At 47.6% G+C, this 25,944-nt stretch overlaps 1 protein-coding gene across 4 annotated transcripts in view; it reads right to left on the bottom strand.

Moving 5' to 3' along the window:
• Nucleotides 1-25,944, bottom strand: part of Kank4 (KN motif and ankyrin repeat domains 4) — a 64,031-nt gene that overhangs the window by 11,407 nt on the left and 26,680 nt on the right. For 2 of the 4 annotated variants that reach the window (XM_008763868.4, XM_039109903.2), the window contains exons 2-7: nt 21,783-21,879; nt 13,742-15,652; nt 11,357-11,468; nt 9,125-9,343; nt 7,853-7,940; nt 5,685-5,904 (exon numbers count right to left, since the gene is read on the bottom strand). In XM_008763868.4, the coding sequence (XP_008762090.1) occupies nt 5,685-5,904; nt 7,853-7,940; nt 9,125-9,343; nt 11,357-11,468; nt 13,742-15,652; nt 21,783-21,828 (2,596 nt within the window). In that variant the 5' untranslated portion in view covers nt 21,829-21,879. Of the gene's footprint in view, nt 1-5,684; nt 5,905-7,852; nt 7,941-9,124; nt 9,344-11,356; nt 11,469-13,741; nt 15,653-21,782; nt 21,880-25,944 lie in introns of those variants that run through there. The other 2 variants (NM_001107947.1, XM_063287641.1) reach the window with 2 other exon arrangements.

The raw sequence follows: 25,944 nt of genomic DNA on the forward strand, positions 1-25,944 counted from the left end.
ACACTGCTCCTCAAGAGTGGACAGGATGCTGCTTGCCAGCTCACACTGTAGACTACTGTTTCCACAGCTCACATTTTTAGCAGTCATTGTAGTTGGTTAACCTTCTCTAGAGATTTTCTGAGGATGCCCAGCAAAGGAGGACCACAAAAGGGGCAGCCATAGACAAGGGGTCAATGTTGATGACTTTATTTTGTAAACCTGGGCATAGCACACATCTTTCTAGATGAGGATGGTAAAAGCCAGAGAAATCCAGGGTCTTCCTAAGAGCTCATGAACCATGGACCAGGGGCAGGAAAACAATTCAGGACAAACATTGAAGAGTCTTTGAGGGAAGGAAAGAGCTTCCTAATTTGAATACCAGAATAGTGGAGAACATGCTTTTCACGGTAGAATGACAAACTGGCATCCTTTAAAGACAAAGTAGTGAGTGAGAAGGTAGAAGTGTAGCCCCCAAGATATGCTTTCATGTCCTTCTGCATCAAAGATGAGGCAGGATTACACACATAGATTGCGACCTGTGATCCAAATGACAAAACAACAGGACAGTTCTGAGTGGAAACTCAAATCATCTCGGGCGGTTGCTTATTGTAGAATGCTGTGTGTCTCAATAGATCAGGACAAAAATTACGGTTATTATAAATAATCACCAAGGAGAGCACATAGTAAATACCAGAGGCCCTAGCAGCAGCCATTGGTATCATCATTCAGAATGACACTCGTGTAGACTTAGGTATTTGTTACATCAGGTCTGATTTACAAACAAATGCCAAGCGGGGCTTCTTGTACGTTTTGTGAGAAAGAAAAAAAATCCGATATTCTTTCATCTCACTCAAAGAATATTTCTGAAATGTGCCATAGGAACACAGGCACAACAGACATAGAAAACCAGGTCTGGCTCTTTTGTAACAGTCTTCTTCCCTGGGGTGACCACCATTGTTATGACCAGGCAGGCAGGTGACAAAAACTATGTGACATCTCTATTGATCTTCACTATGACCAAAAAAAATAAGTGAACCCATTGGGCCAGTGGGTAAAAGCACTTGCCATCAACCCGACAACACAAGTTCAATCCCTGGGTCCTACATGGTGGAAGAGGAGAACAAACTCTCACAAGTTGTCCTGTGACTTCTACATGTACACTGTGGCACATGTGTCCCTACCCTTATAATAAACATAATTAAAAAAAAAGAAGTGGATCCTGGGCTGCCTTCTTAATACATTTTAATTGTTACCCTTGCCTGATTTATGTTTGCATAAGTTTGAAGTGCAGATGTCTCTTTAGAAACATGATCTGTAGCACAGTAGTGATGTCTCTCTGCTCCACAGAGAGACCCATATTCCTCCAGCAGCTGCTTTTGAGCAGTGCCCAATGAGCAAGTCAACCATCCATGGAGGAGAGAGGGGAAGGCTCTCAACTGAGCATGTTTCCATTCAACAAGCCGCAATGACATTCAGGCAAAATAAAGGACACAACACCGAGAATTGCCCACAGAGCGGTGCTTTATGGCTCCCTCCTCAATAATCACGCACTTAGCCATGTACCTTCCGGGCGTGTCATAACCACCCTCTAAAGGGAGCCCAGATTTGGAGAGTGACAGCTCTGTCACTGCATGTCTTTTGCTGATGAGGAGGAACGCCACATTCAGCTCCATGTCCCCAGCTAGCCTTCAGCCCCTTTGCCTGTGTTTATTCAGCTATTTCAGTGTGTCGGTGGGGAAGGTTTCAAGGTAGATGAGTGTTAGCCGGGCTCTTGGTTAGCTGCAGCAAGAACTTACTGCCCCCAGATCTCAGGTTGTTCATGCTGACTCTGCCTGGCTCACTTTGAGCAGACGTTGAGCAGACTTCAAGCCTTGGGGCTTCTTAAAGACAAGGGTTACATGCAGCCCCATGTTTCTAGTCTTTGTGGTCTTCGTGCAAATGATAGATGCTTTCAATCCTCATCATCCATTCCTGGGAACCTGCTTGGGCAGTAGAAACAGATCTTGTTTGGCATTCTGACTTGGCCTCTTACTGGCTCTGGACTTCAATCCCACTCATGACATCTTCGAGTCTGTTTCCTCACCTGGGAAATGCGACTGGTTTCTGGTTCACACCCGTGTGAGGATTGTGGGCGTATGAAGGTGCATGTGCATCGTCATACTAAATCATAAGGATTGTGGGTGTATGAAGGTGCATGTGCATCGTCATACTAAACCAGTGTAGCTGCTGCTGCTCCTGCCGTGCTACTGCCCCCAACAGGGAGCCGGAGACGCAGAACAGGGCCGCGTTCTTCCGCACTAGTACTGCACCCACTAAGGCTACCCCATCCTGATGGTAGCCTGGAGTCTGTGGAGAAGACAGAGCAGCCCCGCTGACTCAGTGCCAGAACTCTAATTTAACCCCTTGATGATGTCAGTATCCGAGAGAGTTTTAGGCTGCCAATGTGTATGGCACCTGTGATGCTCCTGGGAAGAATCTCAAGTTGACTTAACAGAGCTGTGCAAAGTTGTAAGTGTATAAAAGTCACCCCTCACTCCTCCATTTAACTACTGGGAACCAATAGTTGGTTGCTGGGTGTTTTGAGACCGAGTCTTATACTGTAGCCCAAACTGGCAATTCTCTACGTAGCCCAGGCTGGTCTTGAGTTTATGGCGTTCCTCCTGTTTCAGCCATCCACATGCTAGGATTACAGACAGGAGCTTTCCGGTCGAGTTGTATTTTACATTTTTAAAAAATATTTGTGTGTGTGTGTAGGTGTGTAGGTGTGTGTGTGTGTGTGTGTAGGTATGTGTGTGTGTAGGTGTACAGCTGTGTGTGTGTAGGTGTGTGTGTAGGTGTATAGGTGTGTGTGTGTAGGTGTGTGTGTAGGTGTGTGTAGGTATGTAGGTGTGTGTGTAGGTGTGTGTGTGTAGGTGTATAGGTGTGTGTGTATGTAGGTGTGTGGGTGTGTGTGTAGGTGTGTGTGTATAGGTGTGTATGTGTAGGTGTGTGTGTGTAGGTGTATAGGTGTGTATGTGGGTGTGTGGGTGTGTGTGTAGGTGTGTGTGTATAGGTGTGTGTGTGTAGGTGTGTGTGTGTAGGTGTGTGTAGGTGTTTGTGTGTGTAGGTGTGTGTGTGTGTAGGTGTATAGGTGTGTGTGTGTGTAGGTATGTAGGTGTGTGGGTGTGTGTGTAGGTGTGTGTGTATAGGTGTGTGTAGGTGTTTGTGTGTAGGTGTGTGTGTAGGTGTATAGGTGTGTGTGTGTAGGTATATAGGTGTGTGTGTAGGTGTGTATGTGTGTGTGTATGTAGGTGTATAGGTGTGTGTGTGTAGGTGTGTGTGTGTATAGGTGTGTGTAGGTGTGTGTGTAGGTGTGTGTGTGTATAGGTGTGTATAGGTGTTTGTGTGTAGGTGTGTGTGTGTAGATGTGTGTGTAGGTGTATAGGTGTGTGTGTAGGTATATAGGTGTGTGTGTGTAGGTGTATAGGTGTGTGTGTGTAGGTGTGTGTGTGTAGGTGTGTGTGTATAGGTGTGTGTAGGTGTTTGTGTGTAGGTGTGTGTGTGTGTCTGTAGGTGTGTAGGTGTGTGTGTGTATAGGTATGTGTTATTATTCACACGGGGAGATCAGAGGACAATTTTCAAGAGTCAGTTCTATCTTTCTATTATGTGGGTCCTAGGAATCAAACTCAGGTTGTCAGATTGGCAGCAAGCTCTTTTACCCACTGAGCCACCCCCTCAGATCCTAGATCTGGAATTCTTTCTTATTTACTTTTTTTTTTTTTTTTTTTGGAGCTGGGGACCGAAGCCAGGGCCTTGCGCTTTCTAGGCAAGTGCTCTACCATTGAGCTAAATCCCCAACCCCTCTTATTTACTTCTTAATATCTTATTTTTATTTTATGTATATGAGCATTTTGACTGCATATAAATGTATATGTACACATATACACACACATACACACATGTATGTGAACGTGTATGTGTTTATGCATATATCAATTACTGATAGCCTTCTGAGCATTTTACCTGAATGACCCATTGGCTATCTGAAATCCCCCTAAGTTGACCCTGCATCTCTCACGTCTGGTCCTTCCTGTTTATAGTACCATCCCCTTCTCAGCCACAGGAGCTTGACACATCCTGGCACTCTCTTCACCTCACAGCTGGTTCATCTCTTTCACCCTTTGGATGTGACCACCTCCACCTACTGTACGCTTGCCCTGTCTCTCTGTGGACCCCTGAGATGCCCTCCGGTCTGCTCGTCACCTCCTCAACTGTGGCCAACCCAGTCCTACCTTGAGTCACACTTCTGAAGGATGTATTGACCATGTGCTTTCCACACAAAAACTGCTCAGCTGCCCAGCACCTTCCAAACATCGTTCAAGTGCCATCGGTACCCAAGGTTCTGCCTGTTGCCTCCAGCTTACCATCCCAGACTCAGATTCACCCACTGTCCAAGCCAGGAGCTTTTTGTTTCTCGTGTCCCACAGAGTTCTCTTCTAGGATTTCTCAGGCTGCTCTGGGCACCTTTGCTGCTCTGAACTGGACTTGCCTCACTTCATCTTCAGATCACATCTAGGTTCCTCTCCTGAGGCATCATCCCATCCCACGCTGATTTTTTTTAAAAAATCCTCTTAACATTTTATACATATAGGTGTTTAGCCTTCATGTATTTATGTGTCCTGCATGCATGTATGCCTGTTACCTGTGGAGGCCAGAAGAGGGTGTCGGGTCACTGGAACTAGTTACAGACAGGCGTGAGCCTCCATGTGGGTGCCAGGAATTGAACTTGGGTCCTCTGGAAATGTGGCCTGTTCTTACTGATGAGCCCCAAGTCTGACTTAAGCTATAAGCTTTGGAGAAATGGAGGGTTCACTCCTGGGTCACCTTTGCATTCCTGATTCATAAGTCATAAGTAATCAATAGACACTTCGGGAGAGATGCCCAAGTCAAATTGGACTCATGCCTTCATTAAATACTGTTTAAAAGAGAAGGTGGCTTTTCCTAAAATGTGGAACAGCTCTGGAGTTAGGCAGAGCAAATGCAAAATCTGCTCTACGACCTCAGCAACTTCTCTAACCCCAAGTCACAGTTTGCTTAACTGCAATGTGAAAGCTATTTTACTGATGATACCTTAGGGGTGCAAGGAAGATGTGCAAACCTGTGATGATTTCCACATTAAACAACAAAACAAGGAGCTGGAGAGATGGCTCAGTGGTTAAGAGCACTGGCTGCTCTTCCAGAGGTCCTGGGTTCAATTCCCAGCAACCACATGGTGGCTCACAACCATCTGTAATGGGATCTGATGCCCTCTTCTGGTGTGTCTGAAGAGAGCAAAGTGTACTAACATGCATAAAATAAATAAATAAATCTTTAAAAAAACAAAACAATAGCAACCAAACATGCTTTAATCCCAGCTCTCCACAGGCAGAGGGAAGAGGATTTCTGTGAGTTTGAGGCCAGCCTGGTCTACATAGTGAGTTCCAGGATAGCCTGAGCAACCTAGTGAAACACTGTCTCAAAAAAAAAAAAAAAAGCAAGAAAAAAAAATAGCAGGCAAATGACCCATTTCTGTTCCTGGACTACAAGAAGAACTCAGTAGGAAAAGGAAATATGATACAAAAAGACGCTTACTGTAGTCCTAGCTACTGAGGAGGCTGAGGCAGGAGAATGATTTGGGTTCAGGCATTCAGGAGGTAGGGACACAGACTGTAACCACCATTTCTGACCTGTGTCCAGCAGAAGCTTGGCAATGGCGAAGTTGGAGTGCGACACACTGTAGTGAAGGGCTGTGTTCCCGCTTCGGTCAGCCAAGTTGACAAGTAGCTTCAGAAGATGTGGAGACTGAGGCTGGACCTCAAGGAGGCAGGCGGCCACGGCCTCGGGGCTAGATAACTTCCGGCTGGACACGCGGAACCACTCCTGACTGATGGTATTCAAGCTTTGCCTCTGAAATGGGAGAAGACTCTGATGACAAGAGCTTCCTGGCCTGGGTGCCCTAGTTGGAGTTCTCAGTGGCCCTTGTATAAGCCAGCTTCGGATGCACCTCTCTCCTCACTTCCCCTCAGCCCTTCGTATGACTTATCGGGGTCTGAGATGGAAGGACCATGAACCCTGTGGCACACTCAAGGCCTGTGTGATTCTACTCCCTCACACCCCTACTTCCCATCTATTGGCAACCATGTTTAAAACAAATATGGAGAGACATCAGTTCTGTGTGTGACAAGCCCAAGTGGTTAAGGCCACATGTTTAGAATATTTATCTAAAGGCAAGAGATGCTACCGGGATGTGGTGATTTTAAATGACCTTATTCTCGTTCTAAAAGTTATTAAATTCGCATGACCAGACATACGTTCTAGCTGAGCTGTGTGAGCATACACCCTCATCAAATATTTCTTGTCCCTGTTATAACCCAGGTCTGGCACCCTTGTTTTCATAGTTCTGTAGGGTGAGGCAATTTTAAAACCTACTTTGTCTCTCAGGCAAGGGCAAGGTGAGGGAGATTCCCATCCTAAGGTGAGATTTAATACAGGCGGTGCTAAACTTGCATATGCGTAGATTTTTCCAGAACAGAAACAGAAGAATTATTTGTGGCTGAAACATTTCTAGGTATTCAACTATCTTCTTGATCTATGGAATCAAGAAAATATGGAAGAAGGCCCTGGTATGATGGAATATAGTGGTAGATTTTAAACAAAGAGCTGAAGCTAGTGTCGTGCTTGCTTAGCGAGCACCCAGTTCTCAGCACACAGTGACAGGCAGAGGCAGGAGGATCAGAAAGCTCAAGGTCACGGCAATATAATGAGTTTGAGATCAGGTCGGGCTGCAGGAGAATTTATCTCAGAATGAACGGACAGTTAGAACAGAGCTTAGTTATGTAATTTGAGCACCAGGAGTCTCCATCAACTGCCACCTCACGTATTGGCTTCTAAGCAGTCTGGGAAATGCTATTTGCCAAATCCACTAAGATAAAAAATAAAAAATTAAAAAACAAAAAATAGGAGAGCTGGGTGGGTAACAAACACGGTTGAATCGATCGGTTTGATCTCCGGGCTGCCCTGCTGAGGAAGCGAACAGTCTTGAAAGCGCTTACGGGTTTTTTCACTTTGGGCCTGACAGCTGTCTCCTAGCCCAGCCCAGTAGCTCTTGATTAAAAATAGAACATAGGAATCACAGGTTCAAATCTCCGTGGGACATAAGGGTGGGGGAGATCGAATGGATCTGTGTGTTCTGATTTCTGGTCTCTTGACCCGTCAGTATACATTAAGCAAAGCAGTGGCGTAGAAGAATCAAATGTGGGGGCTCAAGGGTGATGGAGACAGACCACCAATCACTGTTATTTACTAATGAGGAAACCAGGCCTGGGCACTGAGTTAACTGGAAGTAGGACCCAGCCACGTGCCTTTTCTACTTTACCCATGGTTTTGGGAACCACAAGACACTTTGAAGCTTAAGCCACATTGTCTAGCGGCAGGCACTTGGTTATGACTTCTAAAACTATTTCATAAAATGCCTTTGAGACCATGATCAGCTACTTTTTCTTTCTTTCTTTCTTTCTTTCTTTTTTTTTTTTTTGTCGAATCTTTGTGTAACCCTGGCTATCCTAGAACTTGCTCTGTAGACCAGGCTGGCCTTGAACTCAAAAGGTCCACCTCCCTCTGCCTCCTGAGTGCTGAGATTAAAGGCAGGTGCCACCACCTGGCTCGGCCAGCTTGCTTGTGTGTATTAACCCTACTCTTCCCTCAGTCTAGCCTATCTCCTGCAGGAACAGCATTTGTGTAAACTGTAGAATGCCTGAGGGGATGCTCTGTGTGTTCACACACACTGCTGCCTTAGGTAAGGGACCAAAGTCACCCCCATCGGAAACCTCTGTGCGACACTGAAAAATCTGAGTACCAGGAGCTGCTTGTTGGTGGCCCCGGCTTCCGGCAGGTGCTGGCTCAGTGCCTGGCATGCGTTAAGAAACTCCTCTGAGGGTTTATATCTAGGGAAAATAGAGAGATTGCATATCAACTTCAATGTACTGACAAAAAGGACTTCCACTCTCCACTTTCAGCAGCTCAAATAGTCTAGAGGGCGACTTTTCCACAATGAGGGAAGTTCCTGAACAACATGGCTGCTCATAGCTTTTTGTGGTTCTGAAAGTCGGGCTCTGTCTCTTCATGCTGCTTTTGGCAGGGGCTGGAACAGTTGAGGAAGACGTGGGGCAAGGGCCCAATGGTAGTTACTGCCCGCCAGGAAGGAAAGTGTTGCTGTTCTACCTGAGTGCACAGAAAAAGCCAAAGAACCCAGCCCATGCCTGCCGATTCTTCCCGTTAGTCCTCCATGAAGGACAGCACAAACGGGAGCCAAGCGGGGAGAATGAGAGCCTGTGAGGCTGGTGTATCACAGTGGCAGGCACTTGTCCCACTACTGTGAGGACATCCTCTGCCGTCTTGGGCTGTTGCAATGGAGCAGGCCTGAGGGCCTGCTTGACTGTCGGCTCTGTTCTTTCATCCCCCACACCCAGGCTGAGGGTAGCAGAGGTGACGTCAGTGGTTCTGGTTGGCATATTTCTATATATTGAGAATTTACTCTGAGCTGGGCATTTCACAGCATTCCTCATACAGTCCTTAGATCAAACCCATTTGGCTGCAATCCTTGCTTCCTGGATGAGGACATTGAGGTGACTACAGGTTCAAGACCCGGATGGTCCAAGTGAGGAACTGCAAGTTTGGGCAGCTGTCGCCAGCCACTCAAAGCTCCATGACAGGAGAGTCTGTGTGGAATCAGGAGGACCTGGGCCCAAATCCCTGCCCTACTCATGGGCATCACCTCATCTCCCAAAGCCTTTGTTTCCACATCTATACAGAAAGGTCTACCTTCCAGGACTGCAGAGAGGATTCCATAAAATAACATGTGCCAAGTCCGTCCTATTCACAGCACCAACAAATGCTTGTTTTATATATAGAAAAAAAACCTGGGCCATTGGGGATTTTCCTCATGAAAGCAAGAGTCACATGTGTTTAGTTTACCCAGCAAAGGAGTTGGCACAAAATAGAATCGCAACAAGTGTTGTTGAATGGATTGATAGAAATGTACACACACAAAAGGGACTAGATAAAGAAGAGATATGCCCTTGCCCCTCTTTAGAGGAACATGTGTCCCATTTTTACCCACATGACTCACCTCTCGGCCTTCATGTGAGAGACTCCCTTCCTCGGCTCACTCATGTGGCCTGAGTTACCGGTGCCTTTGGAGACTCCCTGCCCGGCCTCACAGCTGAGATGCATGTCTCTGTCCTCCCTGGGCTCTGAGCAGTCTTGTTTCTTCTCGGTCTCACTGTCAGACAAGTCCTCAGGGGAGCTGTCTTCCCCACTGGTGTCCTCGCTAGATGTGGTCTCATAGCTACGGAAGAGACAAAGGTCATTTGGGTCATACTTCTTGACCAGGGCCAGTGGTTCAATGTCAACATCAGTACGTGCTTCTGGAATCCTGATGTTAGGACCAGAGAGGAGCCCAAGTCTCAGGATCCCCATATCCACCTTAAATTTCCTCCTTTAGCCCCCTTACTCTAGTCCAGATTACATCTGGTGAACCCTCAGGGCCTATTCCACACAGGCTCTGTGTGATAATAGCCACAAATAGAATGTCTGTGAGCGAGACTGAAGGGAGGAAGACTTACTTCCAGTAGAACGTGGGTTACAGTTGGGCGTGGTGGTACACACTCAGGGCAGTGAGGCAGGAGGGCTGAGTGAGTGGCTATCTTGGGGGGCTACAAAGTAAGATCCTGTCGAAAAATAAAGTGTGTGTGTATGTGTATAATGCGGGCTTTTAACCTTGGTCACACACCAGGACGTTGGAATACTTAGCATTCTCAGTATGTGCGACTGTACCCCAAGCTAACTGCACCAGTCTCCATGATTGGAATCAAGAATTTTCAAAGCTTGGTGCCCAGGGTACGAGCACGTGGTTCTAGAGTTCCAAACACTGAGGAGTAGCCAGGAGAAGAGTCGGTGGGCAGGGCAAGCAAGCAGGAAAGAAGGCAGGCGGCAAGCCTTCAGGACCCTTCAGGGTCTGGGCTATGCAACCCATTCCGGTGTTTGTAGCAGCGTTCTGTACTTCCTGCCAAGAGAACTGCCAGTCAGCACTCTCTTCTTTCCTATGTTTTTTTAATAATTTATTTATTTTTATTTTATGTACACTAATGTTTGAGGGTGTCAGATACTCTGGAAGTCGAGTTGCAGACAGTTGTGAGCTGCCATGTGGTTGCTGGTAATTAAACTTGGGTCCTCTGGAAGAGTAGCCAGTGCTCTTAACTGCTGAGCCATCTCTCTAACCCCCTCTTTCTTATTTCTTAAAATTGTATTACATATATTATTTATTTATTTGAGTGCACACACACACACATATCACGGTGTGTGTAGAGAGAGAGGTCAGAGGACAAATCTGAGGGAGTCAGTTCTCGCCTTCCACCTAATCCTGGGGATTAACTCAGGTCCTGACTTGGTGGCAAGCGCTCTCACCTGCAGAGCCTTCTCACTCAGCTCCTTTTGCTCTTCACTTCCCTCTGAGCTAAAGGTAGCAACCGGGATTCACTTGATTTGTTTTTTTAAACCCTGTCACCTAGCATATAGCTATCTTCTAATGAACATTTGTGAAATGACCAATTTAGGATGCAGTCAGGTACAATTTAAGAACATACTGTTCAACCACAGACTGCATACACCAGATTGTACTGCTTAGTGATGTCACTGATGACGTAGCTTGTGTAGCCCTCTGATGCTCACACAGTGATGAAATCCCTAAAGGATTGCTTTCTCAGATGGTGTTAGATGGCCTATGGCTGTGTCTGACTCTCACTCTCCCAGCCTAGAGAAGGCTTGGCTCATGTTCTGTATGAATGGACTAGTTGTTTTTTCTTTGATTTGTAGTACATTAGAGGAAGAGGAAAAAAAAAGGTGGATTGGGCTCGTGGTAGACAGAGTGCTTCCTAGTGTGTGTCTGGGTTCAAGTCTCAGCACCAGAAATAAATAATAAATAAATGAATGAATGAATAAATAAATGAATAAATAAAAATAAAGTTCAACAAACCAGCCATGCTTGTGCTAGTTTCAGTGTCATGTTCAAGTCAGAGACCTTCCTCACAGGACCTAGAGACCCTGAACTCCTACAAGCCACCTTGAGGTGGGCTCTGGAGAAGCCAGGACAAGCCACACTATAAGTAGAGGTTCCAATAGATCAGCACAACTGGCAAAGAGTCAGACATGTGCAAACCCAATATGGAGTGTTAACAGGCTATGGAGTTTGAGTCCCTGCAGGAGAATGAGAAACAGATGTGTCCCCCGGGGAAGGGGTCCTAAGGACAATAGCAGGTTAGGGAGCAGGGAAGGCATTCTGAGCTTCACGAGTGATGCTTACCCACCGTTAACCCCAACAAACTGAAGGTTCTTTTTGGTCCCATTACCTCCTGCACGGAAGCCATAGTCTTTCTTTTTCATTATGGATTTAAGGCTGGTCGACGGAGAGATCTCTAAACAGACACAATATCACAGGTTAGAATGGCCTTAGGGAATTTAAACCGGATTATTGCTTTGAGAGGATATGGGTATATGAAAAGGGAGAAAGGGCAGGGGGTGGGGCAGATAATGCAGATCAGATGTTTTGGGGCTGTTAGCCAGAGGGCCTCAGGCTCAGTGTTTGTAGAGCTGTGTACCTAGAAGTAATGTCCTTCTCTCTGTGTGGATGACAGAGTGTAGGTTGATGTCAATATGCAGGCAAAGGCAGGTACTGGATAGAATGAGGCCCGTCATTGGATGAGAAGGAAGGATGGGTGGGAGAAAGTTTTAGAGAGGTGAGGAGACCAGAGCGAGGGAGAGAGCAGCCGGGAGAAGCAGCATGGAGGCAGACATAGATGATTCTCATCATGCGTCTTTACATAGATACAGGTTGTTATGACTGTTCTTAAGGGATGGATGTGTACAGGATTTTGTGTGTCTAGATGAGCAAACTATATCTTATCTAGGTGGGTGGTTTATATCCTTATCAATTGGTAGTAAGTTAATGGTGTGGATGTATTGTACATTGAGTAATTAACATATAAACCTGGTTGTTGTGTTTGTTGAGTCATGGCTTCACTAGGTTGTTGGGAGTGTGAGCAGAGTCCGTGACAGGAAGCCATGCTTGGGGCTAGCATGGCATGGAAAATAGCAAGAGCATGTGGATCCGTGAGGACTGGGAACTCACGGGAACCAGTCATGTGCTTTTTTAATTATACCACAACAGCAGAGTAGTATTGGAACGCGTCTCAGAACCGTGCGTGCGGTGTTGGCATTGCCTTTATCCCGGGGCTGGGGGTCTGGAGCTCAGACTTGCACACAGAATGGTGTGGCAGAGCTCAGGTCTGTGGATGTGATTCTATACCCATCTCTACCCAAGGACATCGCAAGAGTGCTTTGGATAGCATTCACATTGTCACTTGTGATGACACTGGACTCATGGCTGATACGTGACCCAGGTCACAAACCTTGTGCTATGTGATGGCACGGAAGACAGTTCCCTTCCCAGTAAGTCTAGAAGCAGCAGAAAAGTTTGGCAGCTGATTGTGACCTGTGGCAGGGAGCCAACTTACATTCTGTAAGGCATTAGACAATTCAGCTTCACTCAACAGCAGAGAGTGTGCGTGACGACTTAGTCATCTCTGCTCAGCTCACGGGTGACTTCCGTATGTGAGCACCCCCTCCTCTTCCTTGCCCTCCCTCCCTCTTCCTTATCTTCTCTCATGACAAATAGTAAATGAACGATTTCAGATCTTGTAGGATGATGTCATTATGCGGCAAGGCGGGTCCAGCCTATCACTGAATGAGAAAGAAGGGTAGGCGGGGAAAAGTCAAGGAAGGAAGAAGAGGAGGAAAGAGAGGAATCAAGATGGACATGACACGGAAGATGGTTCAGATCCAGGTGGTCTGGGTCAATTTTTGTCTTGTCTAGGTGGGCGGTTTCTATCTGTATTAATTGGCAGTGAATTTATTCTGTGGATGTATTGTGGATTGAGAATTTAACATGTAAACCCAATTGCTAAATTACGAGTTTCTGGAACTTTGATTTACTGGGCTAAAGAGGACACTGTGTGAAAGAAATGTCTGAGAGGCGGTTGGAGCGTGCGGATCTGCTTCTGTTGCTCACGTGGAGTAAAAACAAGCAAGGGCCCAAAGAACAAAATGTGTGTGTGTGTGTGTGTGTGTGTGTGTGTGTGTGTGTGTGTGTGTGTGTGTGTGCCAGGCATGGTAACTACCACACGGGGACCGCACGGACAGGGTGACTAAAAGGGAGACAGCTGGGAGAGGGAGGCTTGCAGGAACTGACAGAAAACGTTCCTTTTTAATTTTTACCACAACAAGATCTCATCATAATGTTCTTCCAAATTCAAGTTAGAGAAAACCTCTGAAGTGAGAAGCCAGAAAGGAAAGTGGGAACTGGCAAAGAAGGGACACCCAGGAAGAGTGTACCTGCAGGATCATTGTCCGCCCAAGACAATGGCCTGCACACAATGAGCTACAGACAAGGTGCCCTCAGGGAAGGCTCCGTGCTGCTTAAGGCTTGGCAAATAGTTTCTCCTCCATACCACTCTGTGGCCTGTGGTAGCTGTATGTGGTGGCTCTGCAGCCAGATACAATCCAGCAGCAAGGCCTCCACAATCAGTTTTTATTCTCGTGAGTCCATGAGGGTGTTAAAATCCTTTTCAAAAACATACCCGTGGAATTAAAAGCCCTCATCCCCTGAAGGAAAGTAGGCATGAATAGTTACCTGGAGGTGGGGGAGGGGTGGAGGAGGGCGGAACAGGGGATTCCTTGGGCTCTGGAGCCTGAGCTGAGTAGGCAGAGAGCAACAGGTTAAGGGAACTGAGCAGCTGGTTCTGGATGCTGCTGAGCTTGGAGGCAGGCTGCTTGATGGCGCTGGCCAGCTCCGGGTACCCGTGCTCCAGGCAGTTCCACTGCTCATGCAGTAGCTCTTGGATCTTCTTGACATACTGCCCGATTGTGGCGTCTTGTGGGGAACTTGCTGGCCTTCCTGGACGCTCTGCCCCTGGGAGTTGTGAGCTGGCCTCCTCCCTGATCACTGGAGCAGATTCTCTTCTGCTCCAGGGAGAGCCTCCTGCTTCCCTGCTCAAGCTCCCAGCTCCCCCGTCTGGGTCTCTCTCCTGTTCAGAAACCTCCTCTTCAATCCGGAGTTCCATGGAGAGGCAGCTACATAAGGATGAGGCGAGGATCTGCTCAGGCCCCCTTGGCAGTGACAGTTGGGGTGGCAGTGCGGGTTCTTCGGGGCTCGGATAGCTTTGCTTGTGATTAGTTTGGACCCATGGGAAGCCATTCTTTTCTGCTCTCGATGCCCAGCATTCAGGAACTGGGGTGCTCAGCAGGTTGACCCCGATGTTCTTGTCCTGTGACTCTCTAGGGATGAGCTCACGGAGGGGGTCAGTGTTCACCATGGCGTCAGTCCTGTCCAGAGCGTCACTGGCCTTCTCTTGACTAAGCTTTTCTTCTAAATGGGCCACGGTACACTCCAACTCTTGAATCCTCTGCTCCCTAGCCTTGGTCTCTTCTTCCTGCTGCTCAAGGGCAGCTCTGACCTGGGCGAGCTCTTCAGTTCTCCCTGACAATTTGTCCTCTAGGTCCAGGACCTGACTTTTCAGACTGGAGATGCTGCTGGTAGCAGTCTCCACCAGGCCCAGGCTCTCCTCTGTTACCCGGACACCGACACTCCTCACATCCACTTCTATGGGTGGAGGGGGCGGGATCTCACTGATATTGAGCTCAATTTCCTCCAGGGAGAGCTCGTTCTCAGGGATGGGGGACGGCAGAGGGGGAGGGCTGGGAGTGGAGGAGCCAGGTGATAACGCCAGGTCTGCTGTTCTAGTATGGTGCTGAATGTCTACCTCCTCTAGATCCACTGAGACATTCTGAACTGAGGAGGAAGGAGCCGGCTGAGAGAGGTGACTTGCAGCCTTGATGTCACCTTCTTCTGGTTCAGCCCCCTCCCAGACCGGCTCTGGGATTGCTGGCTCCAGTTCTTCCACCGCTCTGTCTGTTGACTGGGCCGCTGCTTGGAAACCCATGAGCCCTTCTGCAGGGTCAAAGGTACCATCCCGGACACTGCCTTCATCCTGGAGAGGAGGGAGGACAAGAAGTGCAGAAGGGCCTGAGGTCAGGTTGGGCACTTCGGGGGCCTGGTTTTGCGGCAGTGTAGCGGGCATGCTGGATGCTCTCAACAACTGGGGCCGTCCACTCCCAGCATCCTCCAGAGAACCAGCCTCCACCTGCCTGGTGTCCTTTGCCAAGAGGGCCTTCCTGTGGTAACTCAGCTCATTGCCGTGCACTGTGGCCTGGGGGAGATCACCCAGTGGGACTGACTGGGATTGCTCCTGGGTCCCCAGGGATATCTTTCTGGGTACCACAGGAGACCAGTTCTGCTGGGGAGGAGCAGCATGGGAGCGGTCCCCACTGTTGGGAAGGCTGAAGTTTCGGGGCAGAGTACTAAACTTAGCCTGCTTGGCTCTCCTGTGGATAGGAATCCTTTTGATGGTGTGTCCCTTCTCAATGTCATCCACGTATTTGAGAAAGTCCAAGTCCAAATGAAAGCCATATGGGGTCTCCACAGAGTAGGGGTAGCTCTTTGGAGGCTCTTTCTCTTCATCCCCCTGAGGGGACTGGTCCTTGGCTAAGAGATAACAGACATACAGAAAGAAGCACAAAGTTACATCGAGGCTCTCTGTGACTTTGACCTCACATTATCTACCGTATGAGACTTCTCTCCAATGCTCCAGCCTCTGAAGGGTGCCGCTCAGTCTATGGACTTGGTGCCTGTGCTGGGATAGCGTCTTAACAAATCAACATGTGTGTAGCCAATGTCTGCACTTTCTTATTTTCAATAAGCCTCAGTTGTTGTTATCACGAACCTGCCTGCGGACCAGGAAAACAAAATTGCCTCACACTGTTTTTGGGGTTGCATCATGTAACTGCTGAACTGAAGTCCAGTCATTTGTCAGGAAGGGACGTAACTCCCAACTGTCGGGTACAGACATGGAGGACTACCAAGGGCGAGACAATTTTCTCAGCATTCAAAAAGAAACTGGTATGCCTAAATTGGTTCCAGTAAATCTCACAAAAGGCTAAGCTATGGATAATTTATGACTCCTGCATTATTTAAGCTCCTGGGGTGCCTAAGCCTCTGGTTACCTAAACACCAAAGAGAAATGGAGCAGTTGACCATAGGTACCCAAAGTTCCTTCCGGATAAACTGCATATGGGGTAGTAATGTGAGTTCTGCTTTCAAAACCTGTGCTAGTGAGGAAATACCACACTTTTCATGGACTGTGAAACAATTGTCGAGAGAGGAGAGCCCATAAATGTCAAAAGGAACTGACATACATCTTCCTAAATGTGGGGCCCATGGCCTCCTAGGGAAGCCTGAACCTCGGTGGGAGGGAGGCATGGAAGGGAGAATGTGGTCCCTTAAACCACCATTGGTCTCCCTTCTGACTCCCACAGAAGACATGAGGAACCTGTCAGTCTAATGACTACTGAAGTCACTGGGACTTGCACATAGACTCTCCCCCCACTGCCACCCCCCCCCCAGGCTAAATAGTCTTGATCCTCTGACGCTGTCCTTATGACAGACACCCTTGTTACCTCTGTGAGAACATGCTTTGAGAAATATGAGCTCGGAAGTCAAGAGTACAGAGGCTGGCTGGCTATGGTAGGGCTCACCAGTAGGCTCAGGACTCAAAGGCTGAAGCAGGAGTTCAAGTTCCAGGCTAGCCTGAGCTCTATAGTGATACTTTTGTCTCAAAAGAAAAATACAAGATCAAACAGGGAAACAAAAAGAACATGGTGCCTCTCTGACCTTGGGGAACTTACCAGCTTCTCTGTGCAGTATCATTCATAACGTGGAAAATAATAATAGGTGATGTACGATTATCATGAGGCCTGATGAATTAATAATGAATATGATATACTCAGTCCCATGCCTGGCTCATGATAAACATTCTCAGTGTTAGAGTTGCTATTCTTGTGGAAGACCAAAATATAAAGAACTGAGAGGTCCCAAGACATATGTGACTCATCGCCAGGAATGAAGGGGGCCTGCCCGGCATTTGCTGGGATTGATTGATTGCTGGGTTTCAGTGCAAAATTATAAAACTCCAGCAATTCAGTCAATTTACCTCGCCTACTACTTACAGAGTGCCTATGTGTCAGTCACTGAGCTATATATTCTGGAAACACAAGGGTGAGTCAGGAATAGCCACTTCCCTGAAAGGATTTACGGTCAAATAAGGCAGCAGCAAACAGTGCAGTGTCCCGGGCACAGTCTACAGTGGTCTCCTTCACTGACTGACTCTTTCCTGTCTCTGGACATATTTTTTTGGACATAGAGGAAAACTTTACCTTGCTAATGGGGGGAGACTTCACGAGAGTAACAGAAAATGAGATGCTATATGAACGAATAGAAATTGCCAGGACAAGAGGGCAAAAAAGACTTCGTAGCAGTTTATCTCCCAGATGACTCCACTGACTCCCAGCCCCATTAGACAAGCAAGCTAATCCACAAAGAGGGAGGAAACCATTTATTTACACCTTCGAATCTCTGCTGGCTCTTGATGCTTTGGCCAAAAGAATACGGTAACAATGATGCTCAGAGAACTCAAAAGGTAGGAGACCAGTAGTTTCTACCATGAGATAAATCTCTGAGGGTGTCATGACGTGAGGAAGCTTAAGCAGCTTTCCAGAGAAGTTACCTGGAGAAGGAGCAGGGGTGTAAGGAGGGTAGAAAAAGTCTGTCCTATCCACTTTAGCCCGAAGTATAAAAGTCACCAAGGGACATCTGACTACAGGGAAGACTCAAGGGAGGAGCTCTCGGCTAAATGTGGATCAGTAATCAATTATACTGTGGGAAGCCATTAAGTTTCAGGGTGGTCTGTGCTCCTGAAACAGACAGCCGGGACAGGCATTCTCTAGGTAGAGGTCAGGGAAACGGCAAAGGCATGTGCACTCCCATAGCACACCGGGGGTGGATAAAACTTAATATAGCCACAGCTGAACATGTGGGGTGCAAGAGCAAGGAGAGAAAGACAAAATGGAGAAGGTGAAGAAAAGCTAGATCATGGGGCAGCCTGTGTGCATGCCTGCTATGAGACTTACTGTCTAGGTAATGAGATTCACTCTCTGGCTTTAAATAAAAAGTGAGTCTGTTGGGCAAATTTCAAGAAGAGAGGTACTTATTTTTATTTTTTTGTAGTTGCTCCCTGGAGCCCTGAGATTATAGTTGTGCGTCATCCTGCACAGCTCAAAATGAACGTTCTTGCCATGGATTAAAAGAAAGATGCATCAGAAGCCAGAGGCCAGTAGAGGGATTGTTGATATGATCGAGGCGAGAGAAACAGGAAGTGATCTGGAGAGGAAGAGGCGGGCTTTAAGAGGTCAGTAGTGATAGGATGGCCGAGGGAGAGAGCTTGGGGCTGTGTGTCCGATGGCTCCTCCTTCCAGCAGTGCTACATGACTGTCCAGGGGCTCCCTGCTTAGGCATCTCTAGAGGATGGAATGGAGCCAACCTGACACAGGACGTCTCTGCATCACTATTGTGAAGTAGATCTATGCTCCTGTGGGTAATTGTCACAACCACAGCAGAGAGCTGGGTGAACTTCTGGTTCACATCATGGTCCCTGCTGTACTTCAGATTTCAGCCAAACAAGGAGACAGTGTACCCCTGGCACCCAAATACCTCCATTTAACCACATACTTTCCCATCCACCTACACGTTTCCCCCCAACTTTCCCACTTCCCAAGGAGACACATTGCAATGAAAGTTATGAGAACATTCTCATTCTTGCTTCTGTTGGCTTCCCAAGTTGTACTCTGAAGCCTGCCAACCCTGAACTAGAGGACAAACCAAGTCTGAGAGGAGATATCTGTCCAAAGTTCAGTGAGGAGACCCATGACCCAAAGCTGAGACTTCTCCTAAAGGAGGGACTGCATTATTTACTGTAGTGGTCTACTGCCTCTATTCAGTAGAAATACTCCGAGTTTCCCAGTGGCCTCTGGGAGCATATCTAGTGCATGACTACATAACATCATGTATGAAACAGACTGTTGAAAGACAAAATATTGGCCAAGAACCAAGAGGAACTAAAGGAGTCTGGAACTGATATGTCGAAGGTAAGAGGTTTATGGGTCCAGAGAAATGGGCTCAGCAGTTAAGAGTATTTATTGCCCTTCCTGAGGACCTGAGTTCCATTCTCAGCACCGATGCCAGAGAGCTCACTACTGACTGTAACTCCAGCTAGCTTCCAAAGTCACCTACAGAGGATATGCCTACCCGGACATATGCACATAAATGAAATATATATTTTATAATTTATTTTTATTTCATATGCATTAGTGTTTTGCCAACCCCCAACATGCATGTATGTCTGTGTGAGAGTCCGAGTTACAGACAGCCGTGAGCTGCTATGTGGGTGCTGGGAATTGAACCCAGGTCCTCTGGAAGAGCAGCCAGTGCCCCCAACCTCTGAGCCTTCTCTCTGGCCCAAATCTATCTTTTCTTAAGAGGTGAGTTGTTTAAGAGGCATCTTCCCACACATACCCACACCCATAGTCACATATCAACTTGGTTATCCTCACAGGGCCCTGCATGACACTCTCTGCATTCTGCCTTTTCTCCCAGGGCAAGAGCAATGCTGGAGCTCAAGCCCTTATGTGTGAGACTGAACCTCATGTTATGTAGTTATATCTGGTGACAGGTTTGCAGGAGTTTGGGCATGGCCTCAAGGCAAGAAGTACTGAGAATTATCTCTGTTCAAGATGAAAACTAAATGTGATAAACCAGCCCACTTGTGTGGCTCTGGGGAAAGAATCTCATATTTTGACTTTATGCTTCAGTGTCTCCCTCCGTAGAGTAGAGAGTACGATGCCTGGCTGTTTGACTATGTGGGTTAGGTAGACATGGCTCCCCATTCTGATGGGACTGAGGAGGATTGGCTGTCGATTCTTCCTCTGGGCTATCTAACTCTGTGAGGATCAGAGTTTGGTGGGAGGAGGAACGTCCCACAAATAACCAGACAATGGATCAGGAGGGGAAAGAAGAAAAGCAAGCTATAGGGGATTCAGAGGTACTGGAAACTGTCTCACTTCAAAAACAAAGTTGGTTGGTAGGCACTTGGAAAAGACCAGCAAACATAGCCACCAGACAGACAGACCACACACACACACACACACACACACACACACACACACACACACTGTGTGGGGAGGATAGGAAAGGAACAAAGGAGGGAGTGGTGGTCATTACTTCAAAGGCTAAGTGAAGTGCAGCAGGTGACTGAGTCAATCAGAGATGATTAAAGAAAGAAATCGAAGCTCAAATATCTGCCATCAGTTTCAGAAGGAAACGAGAAAAACAGAATTATGAAGACGCGGCCAAATGAGAAGCTGCAAAGACGGGATTTTAACTTCTTTCAAAAGCCAAGATGATGAAGGCACGGTAGCTCATGCCTTGAATCCCAGTACTCCAAGGAGGTAGCGGTAGGAGGCAGGCAGGTCTCTGTCAGTCTGGTCTACACAGCAAGGTTCAGGCCAGCCTTGGATACACAATGAGACCCTGTCTAAAACAAAAGAAGTCAAGACACAAAGGGAGCTTCTGGGTAGAGGAGTCGTTGGCGCTGAAAGGGAGACACTGAGGAGGAAGAGCAGGGATGCACCAGAAGAGCGGCTCTCAGTGGGGAGTGGCAAACTCCTGAAATATAGGGCAATGCATTAGAAAAAGCAGGAAGCCATGCTGTGGCTGACTTGTAGTCCTAAGTCCTGCACTAGTGAGGGCCACTCTTAAGGGCTGTGTGACTGCAAGATTTCGGACTCTCCCATTACCTGAAACTAGGCAATCTGAAAGAAGACATCCACTGGAGTCAAGAGCTTGAGGTCTAGACTGTGGCCTGCAGCACGTTTCCCAGGCGTTGCTATTCCCTATGCTAGATAGTTATTACTCAGTGATTTGTGTCCGCCATCTTGCTTCCTTCTGCACCAGCCCTGGGAGATAGTACTCATTCCCATTTATACCTGAGGTATGACAGATAGTTTGGGAAAATGCCCAATATTATACCACCACTTCTTCTCATAATTGTCCTTGTGACTGGTTTTGCCTGAGGGTTAGGAGCCAACAATTATAACATAGAGAGAAGTGTGAACACTAACTGTCCATTGAGATTAGGGCAGGTTTTGGGGGGGCTGTTTTTCCTGTGCTTTATTTACTCTTCTGCCTCCCCATGGCACCATGCCCCAGCCACCCTCCCAAATGATGAATGACATGTGGTTAAGTCATTACTGATGGCCCAGAAGTTAACTATCAGACACACACACAAGGCCATTTCAAACCATCCAGCCCTGGCCCAGCCGTTAGGAGACCTCACAAATGGGCCCAGGGGAGGTCAGTCACGCTGACCTACACCTGAATACTGTCTCCAACAGCTTCCACAAAAAACAATAAGTGTTGTTGAAGTCACAAGAGCTTTATTTCCTCATCTGTTCAAAAAAGGGGGGGGGGGGAGTGATGATGTCAGGTATTCTATTTCATTCTGGGTACTTGGATGAGAGGAGAAGAAAAAAATTTAATTCACATGCATTTGATGCTTTGTAAGTCACAAGACTCCATTTTCATGCCCTACACCCACTGTGGTTCACAGCTGAAGTAGGAGCTGGGGAGGGAGGGCAGCACTCCATGTTGGGTGAATTTCTCCTGCAGACCTTTCCAGAGTCATTCCAGCAACCGATGGTGGTTAACCCTTTCCACACCAGCTAACCTTTTAAATCAGGGGACAGAAACTGCCTACCGTCCATCTTCTCCATCGTCTCTCAGGTACTCCACATCCACGGAGTCTGCGTGATTCGTGGAGAGTTCTGGAAGGAAAGAAAAAGAAGTGGTCAGTCCCGCCAAAGCTAGAATATGTAGAAGCTGAGGAGACAGTATGAAGAAAGTAACACTCAGCTGGGCCTTTCTCCTAGAGAAACTAGCGTTCCAAGGCGGGAGGTGAAAAGCTAGACACGTTCCGGGTGTGTCTTCATGGAATGCTAGCAGTAGCTGACACTAAAGGAGGCACTTAACCCAAGCCCTCGTTTGGCTAGTGAGGCAACTGAAGCTAGGTGAATTGTTTTATCTGAGGCGTCTCAACAGACTGTTGATGGAGCTGGAAGGAGCATAGTGGGGCACCTGGTAAGAGCATAGAGTCCATCCATTCTCTTTTGAGATGATTTGAAGCATTCCAATCGATTTAGAGACAAAACGAGACAATGTCAGGACAGATGAGGAGCTGGGGGTTATAACCATGGCGACGAGGGGCTGATACAGAGGGGTGGTTTATAACCATGGTGACAAGGGAACGTACAACCCATTTGGCCAGAGGACATCAGGAACTTCCCAATCGGAATGCCGTCCTTACTCTGAATTAGTCAACCTTAAGGTTTGATCATCAGTCCTCAAAGTTTCTTTCTTTTTTTTTTTTTTTTTTTTTTTTTTTGGTTCTTTTTTTCGGAGCTGGGGACCGAACCCAGGGCCTTGCGCTTCCTAGGTAAGCGCTCTACCACTGAGCTAAATCCCCAGCCCCTCAATGTTTTAATCCATTCCCAGGACCCTCTCTACTTCCTATCCCATTACAATAACCCACCCAGAAATTGGCTTTTTGTGATTATCAATTTACATCAGAATAATGAGTTATTCTTAGCAGTGGAAGCCGAGCTGTTACAGGAATTTTAATATGTTCAATAGCCAGAACAGTGGGCTAATAATGACAGTCCTGGAATGAGGAGTGACCCTCCCGGAACACACACATCAAGGGTGGGCATGGGAGAACTGATGACATTATTGCCTGCCCCATAAGAGGGAAAGTTAGGACTGCCCGATACTGTATGTGACATAAACCCTGGGAGCGCTGTGTCTCCCCAGTGTGTGTCTTACTGTCCATCTGGGATCCTTTACACAGCCTCCACACCCCAGCCACAGGGCCTCTCTGACATCTGGCTGAGCCTCAAAGGGCACATAATGCTTGTGGAAGCAGAGACACAAGAGTTGTGACTATCACACTTAGTTTGGAGTTAACGGGTTACTGGACCAGCAAGTGCTTGATTCTGGTAGAGAATAGAGCTGGAGCAGACAAGTCAGGGATAACGAACACCACAGAGGTGGTGGGTCTAGGGGTGGCCTGGAAGGAGCCCAATGGAAAGGCATGGAGAGTTCCAACCTGGATGCTGGAGGGCTGGCCCTGAGGCGAGGAGGAGACTCCTAGGCAGAGGGCTTCCCTGTTTCTCCCATGACCCTTTGGGGGTGAGATGGAAAGCAGGGAGGGTTGGACAAGTGTGTCAAGTCAAGCTTGGGAAGTAACTTTTTGTCCCCATCATCTTAGCCTTTTTTTATTCTTCTTGCTCCCTATACCCTGTGACGTTACCAAGCCTCGAGTAGGGTTGGAAGCATGTGACATACTTGAATTGTCTCATACAGTTTGTACCTTAACCCGGATAGGATTGCTATGCTCATTGTTCAGGAGAGGAAACCGAGGCTGAGTTAAGGCACATCACAAGGGTTGCAGTGCAACAGGGGCTCCGGCCTAGCCTGCTCTGAGTCTGTGCTAGAGGTAGTGGCTATAAACACCTGTCCTTCGTCAGGCCAGCCCAGTTCACAGTTGTGACTGTCCCTTGCTCTCCTTAGGAGGAGAATGTTTCTGGCTAATACTTCTTCCTTCTCTACTCAATTCCTGAACAGCCTGTAGGCCAGGAGAAGGAAGGACATCTTGGGCCTCATGAGTCCACCACTCTAAGGCTGGAGAGCACCACACATAACCAGACCTGTGGCTGCAAATTCTAAGCAGCACATGGGACTTTAGAGTTATTGCCTTTGGCTAGGATTCTGAATTTGGTCCATCAAATGTGGGATCAGATGACTTCTAGGGATCATTCCATACACATCAGGCTGGATTTAAGAATGAAAAACTCTATGGAGGCCTCTAAGTCCCTCACCCCCACCCCACACTTGCATTCCACTAAAACTAATCACTTCAAGGCTACAGATATTAAGTGGAGTTGAAACCCAGCTCTCTGAGGAAGGGCTTCACAACTCTTCACTCTGAAGGACTCTAAACACAGAGAGGAAATGAAGGAATTCACCCCTTCCTTCCCCACCACAGCTGGGCCTGCTTTTCACCATGATTCTTACAGTAGACATCTTGGAGTTTGGGAGATTCCTCGGAGTTGGGCAGATGTTTGATGGTTAGGTGAGTGGAGAATAAATACCACAGCAGCACGTGCTGCTCTGCTGGGAACACGAGGACGAGCATGAGGATGGTCTTGTGGATCCTAAGTTCCCCTTTAACGTGGGATCCTACAGCTAACTAGAACACGTAGCCATTGTCAACACCCTGCTGGGCTGTATCCCCAGTGTGAAGTTCTTTGATATCTCCTGCTGTCCTCTGTGCTTTGTCCAGGTCTCAAGGACCCCCCAGTGACAGCCCAGCCTTTCTCAGTAGCTCATTCCATTCACAACCCTTTGAGAGTTCATAGCCGTATCTTTCTAGCTCCTCTCCCTATCAGCAGGGATTTTGAAGGTCAGGATTCTTATAAGATGCATCCCTGTATGACCCCCCAGCTCTCCACATTTAAAGCTCATGATCTGCTGCATGATTTTTAAATAACTAAAGGAGGGAGCAAGCGTATCCATCTTCAAACAGAACCTGTGGAGAGAAATGAACAGGTGCCAAGCACTGGGTGTCACCTGACCACCCTCCTCCACATAAGCAAGCATGAGAGCTGGCTCTAAATTATAGATGAAGACACTAAGGCAGCCAGAGGCTATGTGGCCAGCCTCAAGTTCCCCAGTTAACTAGGGGCAGGATGGCAAGTGTGTTAGCTTACAGGCAATTCCATCAAGTTCCTCCCAGGGACCTGGCAGTGGCTTAAGTCATCACCTGCCACCTTTACCCGTTGCCAGGTGCGGGCTGCATATAAAAGGACTAGTTGCCACACCAGTTGTTCCCCTCTTCCTGTTCCCACGTGTTTTTGGCCAGTCCCTCTCTCCCCATTTCTGTCCTTCTCTGTCCCCTCCTTCCCTGCTCTCATGGCTCTGCTCCCATCTGTCTGTCTCTATCTCCTCTCCCCCAAATAAACTTCCTCTATATCAGGTCTGCTGTATGGCTTGATTTCTCCAGGGGGGGCACCTTGGCATGAGCCATCTAGGCACCCCCCCCACACATTATATTTTATAACAAAGTGTCCTTCAAAACTTAGGAGCGGAGGAGGGGCCTGAGGCTGCCTATGCAGTCCACCAAGGCAGTTGGTGTCAGCAAAGAGGGCCCCTGTACAGCTAGACTTGTTAGAAATGGTCTCCTCGAGGCAGCCCAACTCCTGCACATTTTTACCCCTGCCCTCCCCCATCCACATTGACTCCTTTTATGATGCCATTTTCAAACCCCATTTAACCTCAAGTCAAAACAAAGAAAGCTTCCCTTCCTTAGTCCTGAAACTGAGACCCGCATCTGCATTTTTGTTCTCTTCAAACTCCTTCTTTATTCTGTAATAATAAAAACTCCACTTTTCATCACAGAATAGGCTGCCTGCCAAAATAAATAGCACCTTGGATTTCCTTGAAAAGAGAGCTTGGCTCGAAGCACAGCCCCGATGCCACAGAACTCTTGGACAATTCAACCTTACAAAGTCAAGTATTTAGCATGGTAGTGCACCAAATAGCATCCCCACTGGTCCCCTCATATCACCTGGCACTGACAGAGCATTCTTTCCCAAAGAGAAGTGTACGACCCCCTCCCCCCAATACACGACCCTGCCCCGATGACGCGGTGAGACAGCGGCTTTCATTCCTCATTCCAGGACCCTAGTTTTTAAGTGGAACTGTTTTCTGTGCTAAGAAGCTGTCACGGCTCAGCTCACCCATGGGAGGGATGATGATGGGGTCTTCACCAAAGA

This window comes from Rattus norvegicus, chromosome 5, assembly GCF_036323735.1.
Source record: "Rattus norvegicus strain BN/NHsdMcwi chromosome 5, GRCr8, whole genome shotgun sequence".
In the NCBI taxonomy this organism is placed as follows: Eukaryota; Metazoa; Chordata; class Mammalia; order Rodentia; family Muridae; genus Rattus; species Rattus norvegicus.